Raw genomic sequence first — 13,325 nt, 5'->3', positions numbered from 1 at the left:
GCTTAGATGTCATCGTTCATGCCAGAATTTGCCGTAGAGAGTAGGAGAGGATGGTAGTCGATATTTGAAGTTCATATTGTCTCTCCGGGAAAAGCGGTTTTCCTTAGAGCAATCATAAGCATACAACTCTGACAGCAAGTTATCTGCTAGTCCAATTGATTACGATATTATGCCATGGGGGCACAATCAGTTACCTGTTCATTTGATCTTGGGATGCTCCGTGGTTTTGTTAAAAGTACTATTCTCCCGATCTTTCACTCATGTGCCCATATCCTATAACTTAATGAAACACAGCATGTTAGATGGTCAGAAGTCAGTTTAATGCCATAGATCATGAGAAGGAAATGCGTAAAAGGGAGGAGAGTGCGGGAGAACTTAATCTCCTAATCGATATGTGTCGTCATAAACAAACCACTTCGATAATAACTAATGGCATGTGAAGTCACAAATGCGTCCGTTTCGTGTAGTCCAATACATAAGCAAGTCCCCATTTTTTTTTTCTGAGGACGAGAACGATGGAGCAAATCAAGGAACAGCCCAAGCCAAGAGGATAAGACTCCATTCCGGTATCAAGTCGAGGGATGCCATAGCCTCATCCACTCTGTCAAAGTGGCTACGTTTCGGTCGACGTCCTCGATAGTATCACTCTTCAGCGCCAATAATATCTCTTCTCGGTAGCTATCCTTTGCCTCTTCCAACAGCACTTGAAATATCTCGCATTCTATGTTGTTCGATAGCTTCGACCCCGTGTAACCTCTGCTTCCCCACATAAGATAAGCGATTCGTCAATTAGAGAAGAAAAAGGCAAAAAACTGGATTATGAGAGATTACAGATATCTGGTTTACCTTTTACTCAGGCGGTCATACAACACTGAGTTATCAGTTTGAAGCACAACCACACAATCGAACCATCTCTCAGGGAAGAAATCACAGCCGTGATAATCCACAATGTTGCCCCCTTCTTCCATCAAGTCCTCGAGCTCATCGCACACCTAATGCACACAATTCATACCATTGGTCATCGAATGCAGAAATTACAACCCTGAAGATGGAGAAGAGTATCCGTGGCGCTAAATACGATCTCTCACTCTCAGCGCTATCCTAATTCCCATCGAGCTCAAATCCCTGGATAGAGAATTTCAACTACCGTGGCATCATTTAATCGAATCGCAGGATGAAACAATCCATCCCTCAACGTCCTCCGACGAATGCTAGTTCGGCTAACAATTATTACAGAACGGGAATTGGGGCCAATCTCCGGGCTAGCTTACTTCCCAGCGTCTCAGTTGTTCACAATACAGTCGAAATTGATCGATTTATTACGAGAGAATACGGTTGACGACGATAGTACCAGGTCCTCGTTGATGATGTGACACTCGAGCTCTTCATCCCAGCCGTCGTGGAGGTTCTTCTCCCGGACGAGGTCACCGATGTTGACGTGGCGGAGCCGGGTGGCCTCAGCCAAGGCGGTCGACATCGTCGTCTTTCCAGTCCCGGGCGTCCCCGTCACCAGAATGTTCGGCTTCTGCCTCTTGCTCTCCCTCCTCTTCCCGGCCATCTCTCTTTCTTGTCCGCTTAGTCTATTTGCCTCCTCGATCGAGCTCTCTCTGTTCTCCGTGTCTCAGAGAAGAGGAGGGTTTTCTGCTCTTTTCCCCTTTGAGACGACCTGGACGGAATTCTTCCCGCCATATCTGGGCCTCTTGGGGGCCCATACATGGAAGAAATCCCAACCCATTAATGGCTCTTGGGCTTTTGATAAAAGCGCAGCCCCGTTTTGACCAGCATAACTAGCTTCACAGGGTGCAGCCCGTCATTCAAAGTGCTATTTTTGAGTAGGAGATATATTGTTATGTTTGTTTACAAAAATAAATTTATTTTACTTTAATTTACTTTAAATTTAATTTAACAATATGTTTTTTTTTTCCTTCAAATTTGCTTCCATACTTTTTCTTATATATTATTACGATTAATTTTTTATACTAAATTCTCTTGATTATTCGATATTTTTTCTTAATTTCAATATTTTTCTCAATTTAATAACATGATCATTACTTTTTTATTTTATTCTTCAAATTCTCTCACATATTTTTTTTAATTACTTTTGTCTTCGTTTCTTTAAATCAAATTTTAACTTCGTTATCAAGTTCGTGTAGGGTGGCCCTACAGGTTTTTCCTAATTTGACTACGTGCAAATTACTTACTTAGATATTTTAGGAGAACTGCAGTTTGCACATACGGCGACTCAAACTCAAGATGTCAAAGCTACTGTTCCAAGCTGACCACCAGAACTTCGTGGTACCAAAAAAATAGTGACGCACTTTAGTTTGCTCTCTTATTTTCAGATCTATGGTGAGAAATCAAATCAGTAAATAATATTTCGCATGTGCAATATTTTGATGTAGATGGTATGCTTACGCGATTGCGATATGGGTGATCTACTTAAGATCAATCTCGGGAGAAGAGATATAGACTATCCAAATGCATTGATAAGGATGTACGTATTCTCGAGAAGAGAGGAATCATGGCGGTCCTCCCATATTAAGCTGATCTTCGCCTTGCGTGGATATCTTATACTAGTGAAAACAACATCCCAATTCATTGTTATTCTTGTTCCTTCAATGTTTTTCACATTCCGATTTTAGCTTTAGGTAAATCAATAGTTAATGAAGAGGTTCAAGATTTCATTATTAATGCCTCTTTATTAGAATTAAAATTTACTATCGTATTTAATTTGTGGACCTCAGTAAAAAATGATGTTTCAAATAAATGAGAATTTTTTGCGGTAAGCTCCATTTGGTTTTACAATCGCGTTTTTAAATTTTAATTATAACTTTAACTCCACTTACTATATAATAAAAATCAACAACACAGTTATTATATTTTCTTTTTTCTTTAATTTTTTAATCATTCAATTTAATTTTTGATATTAAATTCTCTCAACTATCTATTACATTTTCCGCAATTCAATAGTACAATTATTATAATCCAATTAAAATGAAAATTCAACTCTTCTTAACTTTAAAATTAGACGCACTTAAAGCTAGAAAGTCATGAGCCACGATGTAAATCTCATTTTGGCCTCTCTTTTTTTTTTTCCCCCTTTCTCTCTCTAGAGAGCTCTGTGTGTGTGTGTGCGCGCGTGTGCGAGCGAGAGAGAGAGAGAGAGAGGGAGAGTGACGGGGAAGTGAGAGATAGAGACAGAACAGGTCAGACTCAGAGACAGACGGACTATTGCTCCTTTATGCTTCTTTAAGATCAATATATGACTACGAAGCTGCGAAGCTGCACTGTAAGAGAGAATTGTTTTTTTATCTCACATGGCGATCGCAAACTCCTCACCGGACCTCAGCCGTGGTGTCTCCACCGCGCTCCGCCACCGAGCCCTTCTTCCATGCATGCCCGCCACCTGTCTCCTCCCTCCTCCCGCTCTCCTCTTCTTAAACCCGGCCGCCATCTTATTGACGCCTCAACTTCAATTTCAATCTCAATCTTTGTATTGGAAATCAAAGTTTTCCTACATAGATCATCATCGTCATCATCATCGCTTCAATGACGACAATGAGGACCCCGCTGTGGCTTCTGCTCCTCGTCGTGGCGGTGCTGCTGCTGATTCCGGCCGAGAGCTACGGTCGCAGGGGCAGAGTGGAAGAGGAGGAGGAAGAAGAGGAGGAATGGAGAGGAGGGCGGCGAGGGTACGGAAGGGGAGAAGGAGAGGACCTGTTCCTGCTGCAGGACTCGAAGCGGGTGGTGCAGACGGATGCTGGGGAGATGAGGGTTGTCAGGACCTTCGGAGGCAGAATCATCGAGAGGCCCATGCACATAGGCTTCATCACCATGGAGCCCAAGTCCCTCTTCATCCCCCAGTACCTCGACTCCAGCTTGATTATCTTCGTCCGCAGAGGTATCTGAGTCTGTTTGCCTTCCATCCTTTTGTCTTCCCAGCTATAGATGCTAATTTTGAGCACCATCGAATTGTCCGGGTGAAGTTGAACCGTATGTAGTTCAGTAGCTTGATTGAGAATGCCGTGAATGTGATTATAGGGGAAGCTAAGTTGGGGACGATATACAAGGACGAATTGTTGGAAAGGTGGTTGAAGATCGGGGACGTGTTCCGGATTCCTGCTGGTTCGGCCTTCTACTTGATTAACACAGGGGAGACTCAGAGACTTCATATCATCTGCAGCATCGATGCATCCGAGAGCTTGGGTTTAAGAACCTTCCAGGTCCTTTTTTCCAATCGATGATCGTCTTCCTTATCGATATCATTAATTGCTTTACATTCGTATGTTGGATTTCCTATGCTTAGATTGCTTGCCTTACAATTTGAGCTCAATTGGGTAAATGAGAGTTCATATCCAAATGTGATCTTGAACCGATTTCATCATGATGTCCCGATAATGTTTTAGTCATTCCGAAATGGAAAGATATACTTACGTTGTTTCAGTTATGTTCTTGTTTCGCAGTCTTTCTTCATTGGTGGAGGAACCTACCCGACGTCTGTCTTGACCGGTTTTGACCCTGAGACTCTTGCTACTGCATTCAATGTAAGCTGATCGGACCACTAGCTGCTAATCATTCTGTCTACAAGTTTTCCGAAAAGGAAAAATAATAATACGTTTGTTCTATTGTGCAGGTTTCGCGGGATGAAGTGACGGACTTCCTGACCAGCCAACAAGAAGGTCCGATCGTTTATGTAAATGATTCTGCGCAGCCGAGCGTGTGGACAAAGTTCCTGCAGCTAAAGAAACAGGACAGGCTCCAACATTTGAAGAGAATGGAGGGTTCCCAGGAACTGCCTGAGGAAGAAGGAGAAGCTGAACAGCAGGAAAGGAGCTGGTCATGGAGGAAGCTCTTGCCATCTCTATTCGGTTCCGATAATGCAAGGGAGGATCGGGGTAGGAGGAGGGGTAAAGCTCCGGACTCTTACAATCTCTACGACAGGAAGCCTGATTTCAGGAATAACTATGGGTGGAGTGTTGCACTTCACGAGTCTGATTATGAGCCTTTGAGGCACTCGGGCATCGGGGTTTATCTCGTAAATCTGACTGCGGTAATCAATTGCTCTTAAGCGTCATTGATTTTGCTTTTTCACTTATCCTCTGTATGTCATTGACAATCGAGCCAATCTATCCAGTTGGCTAGATTTTGCGCTATGGATACCGAGTCTAAGATCATGGTATTATTTTAAACAAACAGGGTTCTATGATGGCGCCCCACGTGAATCCAACAGCAACGGAATATGCTATAGTGCTGAGAGGATCCGGCACCATACAGATAGCATACCCGAATGGATCATCGGCCCTGAAGGCAAAGGTCAGTGAAGGCGACATCTTCTGGGTCCCGCGGTACTTCCCTTTCTGCCAGATCTCGTCTCGGACTGGCCCGTTCGAGTTCTTTGGTTTCACCACTTCAGCTCGAAAGAACCGGCCACAGTTCCTCGCGGGGCAGAATTCTCTGCTCCACGTCCTCAGAGGGCCAGAGCTTGCGGCCTCGTTAGGGTCGACTGATGACAGGGTGAGGAGCTTCCTGGATGCTCAGAGGGAAGCCGTAATACTGCCCTCTCCCTCTGCAGCTCCACCTGATGAGGCTATGGGGGAGGAGAACAGACCAAAAATGGCGACTGAGAGGGTCGAAAATGTGGCGAGGAGCATTGCAAATGAGATGGTTGTGGGGTTTGATTAGGAGGTGGTGGTGACATGGGGAGGTCGACTGGTCTTTTGAGGAAGGTTGTGCTTCTTCGCGTTCAACCTTACTTTTCTTTTTCTTTTTCTTTTTGTCTCCCTCTCTCTCTCTCTCTCTCTCTCTCTCTCGCTCTCTCTCTCTCTTGCCTTTTTTGGGGGGGTGTTGTTCTTGGACTCTCTCTCTCTTGCCTTTGTTGGGGGGGGGTGTTGTTCTTGGACGAGTATGTCCAGTTTCTGTCTATTCGAGTTCTTTCTGTACCAAGTATGAGCTCTGTATAATCGACTTACGTGTGTATTCCATACTTATTCGAGTTACCGTGTTTATTCTCGGACCACTAGTCCTGTCTTTAAGTTCAATCCATATGTATGAATTTCGGACCATTGATCCTGACTTTGAGTTTAATCTATGTATGAATTTGGAGATATGTTGAAGAATTGATTCCCCATTACGACAACCTGCGTGATCACGGGTCTTCAAAAATTGTTGGTAGGGGTGTTCAAAGAATCAAAATAACCAATTAACGGAACATCCTCATATTATTATAGAACACGTATGTGGGAGACATACATGTGGAAGGTCATGCTGTTGAAGGACATGTCTTCTTCATGCAGTCGGAGCGCTCAAATCATTGGGATAACAGAATATCTGAAACTCTTTGGTGATATGATGCCGACGTCTAACAAATCCCTCCGAACGTTATGAGACATTAATTACGCAAAAGTATGATGCCTTATGTCGCCACAGCGTAAACCTTGTTGCTCCACAGGAAATGATACAAAAGTATAGGGGTCCTTATGCAATTAACAAATAAAGGCTGGGCAGTGAGCAAAGGGCCATGCTGCCATGGCCACGCGCATGGCACATGCGTCTGCCACGTCTTGTCGTCTTCTACTATACAGTCGGCGACCTTGCTTGGACAGAGGCAAAGACAAAAAGGCTTACCCGCCGATCAGAAGCAGGGCAGCTACTCAGAGACCACCGGAGTCCAAAATCGGCCGCCATGAAGATGGATGCTCGTTACTTGGTTCTCGTATCATCCATCCTTCTATTGAATTTGGCCTCTCAATGTTCCAGAGCTGAGGTCATTACTTTGACGCCCGATACGTTCTCCGACAAGGTAACCCTCGCCAAAAGAAAACCTCCATCCTCTGCCTCATTTTCCCTTCCATCTGCATCTTCGGAGATCCGTGATCGCAGATCGAATGCGCGATTTCTACCTTAGAAGAGTATCGGTTGGCTTAATTGGGGAAAACTGGACTCCACTTCACTTCGATTAGGTTTTGTTTGGTCTCGTCTTGAGATTTCAGTTTTTAGCTGAGCAGGCCTTTTTCCATCTTACCTTGTGCAGGTGAAAGAGAAGGACACTGCTTGGTTTGTCAAATTTTGTGTACCTTGGTGTAAGCATTGGTAACAATCTTGAGCTTTGCGGAATTCATGTATTGCAGTTTTAATCTCTCGTTGACTGTTCGCCTGATTGCATTTTCTATAATGGTACAGCAAGAATCTGGGGTCGCTGTGGGAGGACCTCGGCAAGGAGATGGAGGGCGAAGATGAGATAGAGATAGGAGAAGTTGATTGTGGCAACAGCAAACCGGTCTGCACCAAAGCCGATATTCATTCTTATCCTACCTTTAAACTTTTTTACGAGGGTGAAGAAGTCGCCAAGTATCAAGGTAGCGCGTGCACACCAAGTCTTTAGGAATTTCTTATGTCTGATGCCATCTTTGTTTGAATCGTTTTTCCATAAATCCATGCTTAGAAATGTCTCATGGGCTCAAATGCGATGAGTACAGCAAGCGTCGGGGAGCTCGTTAGGCACTAGCTGTGCACAGATTGGCAGCTTGAATAGGGGTGCATATCTTAGTTCCAGTTCTCGATTCAAATGTAGTACAGTTAAATTGCCTTAGAGAATAAGTTGTTGGAGACCAATATTGCCTGATTGCACGAGGATATTGGGAGCTTATAACTGGTGAAATAGTCAGAAAAAGGAGGCGGAATAATACTGGAAAACATAGAATAGCTCCTCGCTTTCATCAACATTCCCGCCCTTAAAGAAAGCAAATTTTGGGTATTCCCTTACCTGATGAGTGGATGAAAGAGGAATTCCCTTACCTGATGAGTGGATGAAAGAGGAATTGTGGTAAGTGAATGCAGAGACCATCTTTTCCTGAAGATGGTGCAGGTTTGCAGCTCTATTGAAGGAGAAGCTCCAGTCTCATACATACACCATACGAAGCTTGAACATATAGACTAAGAAGCCATTCTCCCCTACTCAACATGGTCCCGGTTGCATAATTCATTTCACTCATCTTTCTGTCCCTTCGTATAGTAGGATGTAAATTGAGACTATTTTACAGCAAGCAACTTTCTTCTTGTCTCAAGTACTTACCAGCAATGTAGCGTCTTTGGATAAACTGGATATGTTTATGCAGGACTTTATATTTTGTAGGTCACGGCTCTGTGCTGAGATGATTGTGTTAGTTTGATAAGGGTGCAGCATCCTTAGATTTCCATCTCAGTGGCTAACTTAGTTTCCAACTGCTATTAACAGGCCCAAGGAAGGTTGAAGCATTGAAGACTTTTGCTTTGGAAGAGGCGGAAAAGGCAGCTGCGAAGGCACAAGGCGTGGACAAGGATCTATGAGCATGACCTTAGCAAACGATTGATCGAGGTCTCTCTTTGTATCTGTGGTGTAATGCTTTAGAATTTGACTCTCTTTTTCCAGATACAATTGTGAAGACCCTCTTCTCCTTTACTAGAAAGCTTAACGCGAGGTTGATAATGGTGCAGTCACTGGGGGCAAGTTGGCCACTTCTTTTTTTAGGGTATGCAACTGGATATTGAGGAATGAGAGGGGGGATGGAAGAACAATCAGATGCTAGCAGTGAAGAGAATCTGCTCGTTTTTCCAGCAACCGGAGTCACATTAGGTGAATGAAACTCACTTATTTAGACAGAGATGAGGAAATTTTGAACGCGTGCACTTTTTATGCAGGGTACGCTAAAAATGTGCATTCCAGTGTATTAATCACGCGCTTACTGCTATGGGAGCGACGAATGTTATTACTTTGGATTCGTTCACTTGCTTACTGGAAAAGGCGAAAGATCAGCCAAGAAATGAAACATAAGCACTTTGAATTTTTGTGGGAATGAAATTGTCGTCGTCAGCCTTTTTTGTACCTGAGGTGCCCTTATCGAGCAACATGATCTTTTTCATACATGAGATATCCTTATCAAGTGAACAGAGGAAAGAGCTGCTATAATCATATAATGGACTGGTCGATAACTACTAATTGATAGAGATTATCAATTTGGATGGTGATTCATGGTTTTGTTTTATATTTGGGCCCCACGATGGGGTTGCATTGCGCACTCTGCCGTGGGTAAGATATTCACCATTCGTCTTATCATTGCGTTTTATCCTCTTAGCAACACGGATTGTGGCACCAGATCATTATTCTTTCGCAGTCGATGACCTTACTAACCCAAGTACATAGAACTGATTGGAGCAGATATGTCCTGGAGGTGCTCGGCATCGAGTCTCGAGATTTAATAATAGAAGCTAAACTCGGAATCAACTGTTTGCCATATGCACAGCGTAACTTGTTAGTGATATGCTGCTTCATAGAATGTCGGAGCATCGAGAGAAAAGGGACTACCACGTCCTTCCAACAAAGGGAGTACGAATACCACGTCCATTGAACTATTAATGGAGTGCCTACAATAAATTTGATGCATGCCACGATTCTTGAAAGCGGTGCAAGATGACACAACTTGAGGGCGTTGCATACAATTAAGGGTAAAAGGCCCAGCTTTAGGCCGAATGTCTGAGCCTTCGGTACGAAAGGTTGATTTAATGATCATTAGAGGAAGGGATGGTATCAAGAGAAGTAGAAATTTATAATTATTAATAATGGGTTTTCTCTTCATTTCTTACATTTTTTTGTATTTTTTGTCTTACTTGTCACATGAAATGAAATATCTTCTCCTTTATATAATATAAAACTAAAATAGGAAATGGTACTTACCTTTATAGGTTGTTTGGATTCAGAGTTAAAGTTACTTTGATTTTGATTTTGATTTTAATTGTGGAAAAAGACAAATGAGATGTAGTTATAAATTTGACTTGGGAAACGTGTGTTTTTGTTGTGTAGTGTGTTGAGTTAAAGTTAAAGTTAAAGTTAAAATCAAATTCTTTGAAAACAAACGGGTATTGGTGCAACATTATTAGTTCCCTATAATAATAGCCAGGACGATAATCATCAGGCTTTCTTCCGGGTGTTGGTGCAACATTAAAGTTGCCTCTGGTTTCATAATGTTATTTTAGAATCACAATTCTAATTTAATTCTATCCACTACAAAACAAAATAATTCTTACAAAGTCAAAAAGTTGACCCCATATATATCACTTTTTTTCACAACAAAACAAAATAATTCATACAAAGTCAAAGAGTGAGCCCTATTTATACAACTCTTTTTCAAAATCAAAATCTGATTTTAAAATTCTATTATGAAACCAAACGCAGCATAATACTCTTAACATAGGGTCCCCAAACTACCCCTCCATCTCCATTCTCCATACAATAATAAAGTCGTTACTTGTGGTACGCACGATTTTTTTTTGGTCGTAAAGTAAAATCTACAAAAAGGTATAACTTTATATCGTAATTTTGATATGTAAAAAATTAAGTGCTGAAAATTTAATCATTTAGGATAATAAATGCTTAATTGATTAAGTCAAAATTATTTGATAAAGTTAAGTATTGAAAATTTATAACTTTCTAGGGTTATATTTATATTATGCCCAATATTTACAGTTTAGCTCCCTATTTTTTATTCGATTACTAAAACAAAAAAAAAGAGAGGAGAAGATAGTGAGATCGAAGAGCGTGGAGAGGGAAGGGGGCGGTGGTGGCCGAGATCAGGGCCACTGCCGCCCTCAATTGGCCCTTTCTCTCTTCAAACTCGCTGAAGAGAGAGGGGGAGATTTGGGGCAATGGTGGCCTCGATCCTAGTCACCATTGTCCAAGCGAGGTCACCAATAACCTCGATTAGGGCGGTGGTGGCTTGGATCGGGGTGACTACCGCTCTCTTCCTTCACATGTCGTCCGTCCTTCCCCTTCCCCCCCTCTCTCTCTCTCTGTCTCCCCCTCCTCCCCTTAAAAGCCAGGATGGATTGACTTGCAAATTTGTAAAAGTTCAGGGGTATATGAACAAAAAAATGATGAACAATCCCAAATTGAGCAAATAAGCTAATGTATGTTGTAACTAAGGCCCGATTAGCTTTAGAAAATTCTTTTAACTCAACTCCGCTTATCTTCAATTCAACAATACAATTATTATTTTTTTTAAAAAAAATTAACCATTCAATTCAATTTTTAATATTAAATTCTCTTAACTATTTATTACTTTTTTCACAATTCAACAACATAATAATTATTTAATTATTACTTTCTCTCAACTATTCATTATTTTTTCACACTTTTTTCTTATAATTCAACAACACAATCATTACAAACCAATTAAAATCAAAATTCAACTCAACGCAACTATCATACTAAACAGAACCTAAGTAAATTCCCATTTACTTCCTCATTCAACACTTTTTTGACTTATTCATTAAGTCACTTTTATTTTGTATTTATCAAACAAGCTTATTCAAATTATGTGTTGAAATTTTTATATTTCAGCACTTCACTGGAATAATAAAACACAACCTTAGATTTTTATAGTGATTAAAAAAGATTTTCATGAATTAAAATATCATATTGTAATGGTTTTTATTTTTGTATAGTTTGGTTTTATTGTAAAATGCCACGCCTCCCTTTTTTTGCTGTACAATCCCACACCACACCTACTTATTTTATTAAAAAATACAATCCATTTCATTCAATTTAATTAGTGTTACCAAATATCTACAAAAATAAACATAACTCCCCTAAATTTGACAAATTTCCGATAGAAAACCAAACCAAGATTGGAAAAAAATACAAAACTAATCGCGCATGTAGGGAGATTATATTGCCATCAATTTAATCATCCGTTAAAAAACCGTTAGAATTGTTTAATTCCATCAAATAATTTCTACAAAAAATAAAAAAAATTAGATAGAAAAAATTGCTCTCCCTCAATTTCTGTCACACTCTTTTTGTAACACTCAGTTTGTATATATTCACGTTGAAAATGTACGTGTCCACTTGGTTTCTTTGTTTTTCTTCTCAATATCAATGGAAAAAATGAAGATGAATGGAGATGGAGGTGGAGATGAAAACTATCAGGCGGTTGCAATAATCGCATGTGTTGGAGTAAGAAATATTGTTGATTTTTTTGTTTCAGCAGATATATATTTTTTTATTTTTATTTTTATTTCTTTTATAGATCTTATTTGATGGAATTACGCAATATCAATGGTGTTTTTAATGGAGGATTAATTTGACGGACGAAATGACATTTGAAGAACCATATTGATAACAAAAAAATTTAAATGACCACGTTGATTGATAGTTTTCTCTAACGATAATAGCAATAATAACAATATCAATAATAATAATAATAGATATTATATTTGACTGTAATCGAGGTGGAAGTATAATCCTTCTAAAATAATTAAATTAATCCACTGAAATTTTACAGATGAAAACACATATCATCTACATATTAATAAAAAGAAGCTCATCTTCCTAATGAGCTAAGCGGCTTTTGCAGGGAAAGACGAATCACAATAGTGCGACAGAAGAAGATCACGGAAGAGATCGGCGAGATCTCCGTCGACCTCACCTTCCACGATCGCCTGAACAGCCGTGATCTCGTCCTCCCTCCAGAAGGCCAGCTCCGGCACTGTCCGCAGCCGGGCTCTCGACCACTGCTTCCTCAACGCCTTCCTCCGGCGATCGTGATCCTCCATCCTATACACCAACCACAAACAAAAATAAAAAAATAAAAAATAAAATCAGAAATCTATGGCTGAGAAGAGTCTCCGTGAAAGAAAGGAAAGGTTTTTGGAGAGACAGAACTCTTTGGAGAGGGCGAGGGGAGGCGAGATCGCGGAGACGCAGAGAGGGAGACCATAGGAGGAAGTGAGACGGAGCATGGACTGCATTTCTTCGACGGAGGGGATAAGCCGTCCGTCTAGACAGTCAGAAGAAAAGAAGAATCTCTCCTCGCCCTTTCTTTCGCATTAAAGGCGTGAGGAATCTTTTACTCCAGCTGACAGCAGCATTTATCTTTAATTTATGGTAGTATGTTTCCTATTCTTTGTTTTAATAAATATTCATGTATGAAAATTTCAACTTCTTAAATAGTTAAGATAATTTAATAATTAAAAAATTAATTTAAATAATAAATAAAAGAGAGAGAAAATTGGAAGAAAATGATAAAAAAAATTATTACATTGTTGAATTAAAGGTAAAGTAAAGTTAAGGGAAATTAAGGAAAATCAAATTTTGTTACCAAATATAACATGAATAATTACAATCTACAGAGCATCGGAGATTTCGTGTTAAAAGATCACCTAAGAGCCTCGAATCAAAACATGAGAAAATTTCATTTTGATAACATAATGATAAGGTCGAATGAAATATATTAATTAGTTCTATGTTATAATATAATAACACATCAATTCAAAACTCTTGACTAAGCGATGCC

At 40.4% G+C, this 13,325-nt stretch overlaps 4 protein-coding genes across 6 annotated transcripts; 2 read left to right on the top strand and 2 right to left on the bottom strand.

Annotated features, from left to right (window-relative positions):
• Positions 1 to 395: 395 nt before the first annotated feature.
• Positions 396 to 1,636, bottom strand: LOC116210145 (adenylate kinase isoenzyme 6 homolog). The gene is made up of 3 exons (XM_031543964.1): positions 1,352 to 1,636; positions 847 to 992; positions 396 to 756 (listed from the first exon to the last, which is right to left on the bottom strand). Exons 1-3 carry the CDS (start codon positions 1,556 to 1,558, stop codon positions 570 to 572), a joined length of 540 nt encoding a protein of 179 aa, XP_031399824.1. The 5' UTR covers positions 1,559 to 1,636; the 3' UTR covers positions 396 to 569.
• Positions 1,637 to 3,352: 1,716 nt separating this feature from the next.
• Positions 3,353 to 6,062, top strand: LOC116211223 (vicilin-like seed storage protein At2g28490). Its single transcript, XM_031545503.1, has 5 exons — positions 3,353 to 3,901; positions 4,042 to 4,223; positions 4,464 to 4,544; positions 4,634 to 5,050; positions 5,197 to 6,062. The coding sequence occupies exons 1-5, from the start codon at positions 3,550 to 3,552 to the stop codon at positions 5,680 to 5,682; spliced, it is 1,518 nt and encodes a 505-aa protein (XP_031401363.1). The 5' UTR covers positions 3,353 to 3,549; the 3' UTR covers positions 5,683 to 6,062.
• Positions 6,063 to 6,593: 531 nt separating this feature from the next.
• Positions 6,594 to 8,860, top strand: LOC116211224 (protein disulfide-isomerase 5-1). Of its 3 annotated transcripts, none has more exons than XR_004157633.1 (5): positions 6,594 to 6,799; positions 7,031 to 7,089; positions 7,180 to 7,355; positions 8,234 to 8,611; positions 8,677 to 8,860. XR_004157633.1 is itself a non-coding variant. In XM_031545505.1 (5 exons), exons 1-4 carry the CDS (start codon positions 6,683 to 6,685, stop codon positions 8,323 to 8,325), a joined length of 444 nt encoding a protein of 147 aa, XP_031401365.1. In that variant the 5' UTR covers positions 6,594 to 6,682; the 3' UTR covers positions 8,326 to 8,353; positions 8,473 to 8,860. The 3 variants fall into 3 exon arrangements, 2 of the variants coding, with proteins under 2 accessions (XP_031401365.1, XP_031401364.1); XM_031545505.1 differs by having other exon boundaries at positions 8,234 to 8,353; positions 8,473 to 8,860; XM_031545504.1 differs by having other exon boundaries at positions 8,234 to 8,860.
• Positions 8,861 to 12,222: 3,362 nt separating this feature from the next.
• On the bottom strand, positions 12,223 to 12,887 carry LOC116210298. Its single transcript, XM_031544155.1, has 2 exons — positions 12,695 to 12,887; positions 12,223 to 12,586 (listed from the first exon to the last, which is right to left on the bottom strand). The coding sequence occupies exons 1-2, from the start codon at positions 12,778 to 12,780 to the stop codon at positions 12,370 to 12,372; spliced, it is 303 nt and encodes a 100-aa protein (XP_031400015.1). The 5' UTR covers positions 12,781 to 12,887; the 3' UTR covers positions 12,223 to 12,369.
• Between the last annotated feature and the right edge of the window lie 438 nt (positions 12,888 to 13,325).

Source organism: Punica granatum, chromosome 6 (assembly GCF_007655135.1).
Source record: "Punica granatum isolate Tunisia-2019 chromosome 6, ASM765513v2, whole genome shotgun sequence".
In the NCBI taxonomy this organism is placed as follows: domain Eukaryota; kingdom Viridiplantae; phylum Streptophyta; class Magnoliopsida; order Myrtales; family Lythraceae; genus Punica; species Punica granatum.
This window is presented reverse-complemented; position numbering and strand designations above follow the sequence as displayed.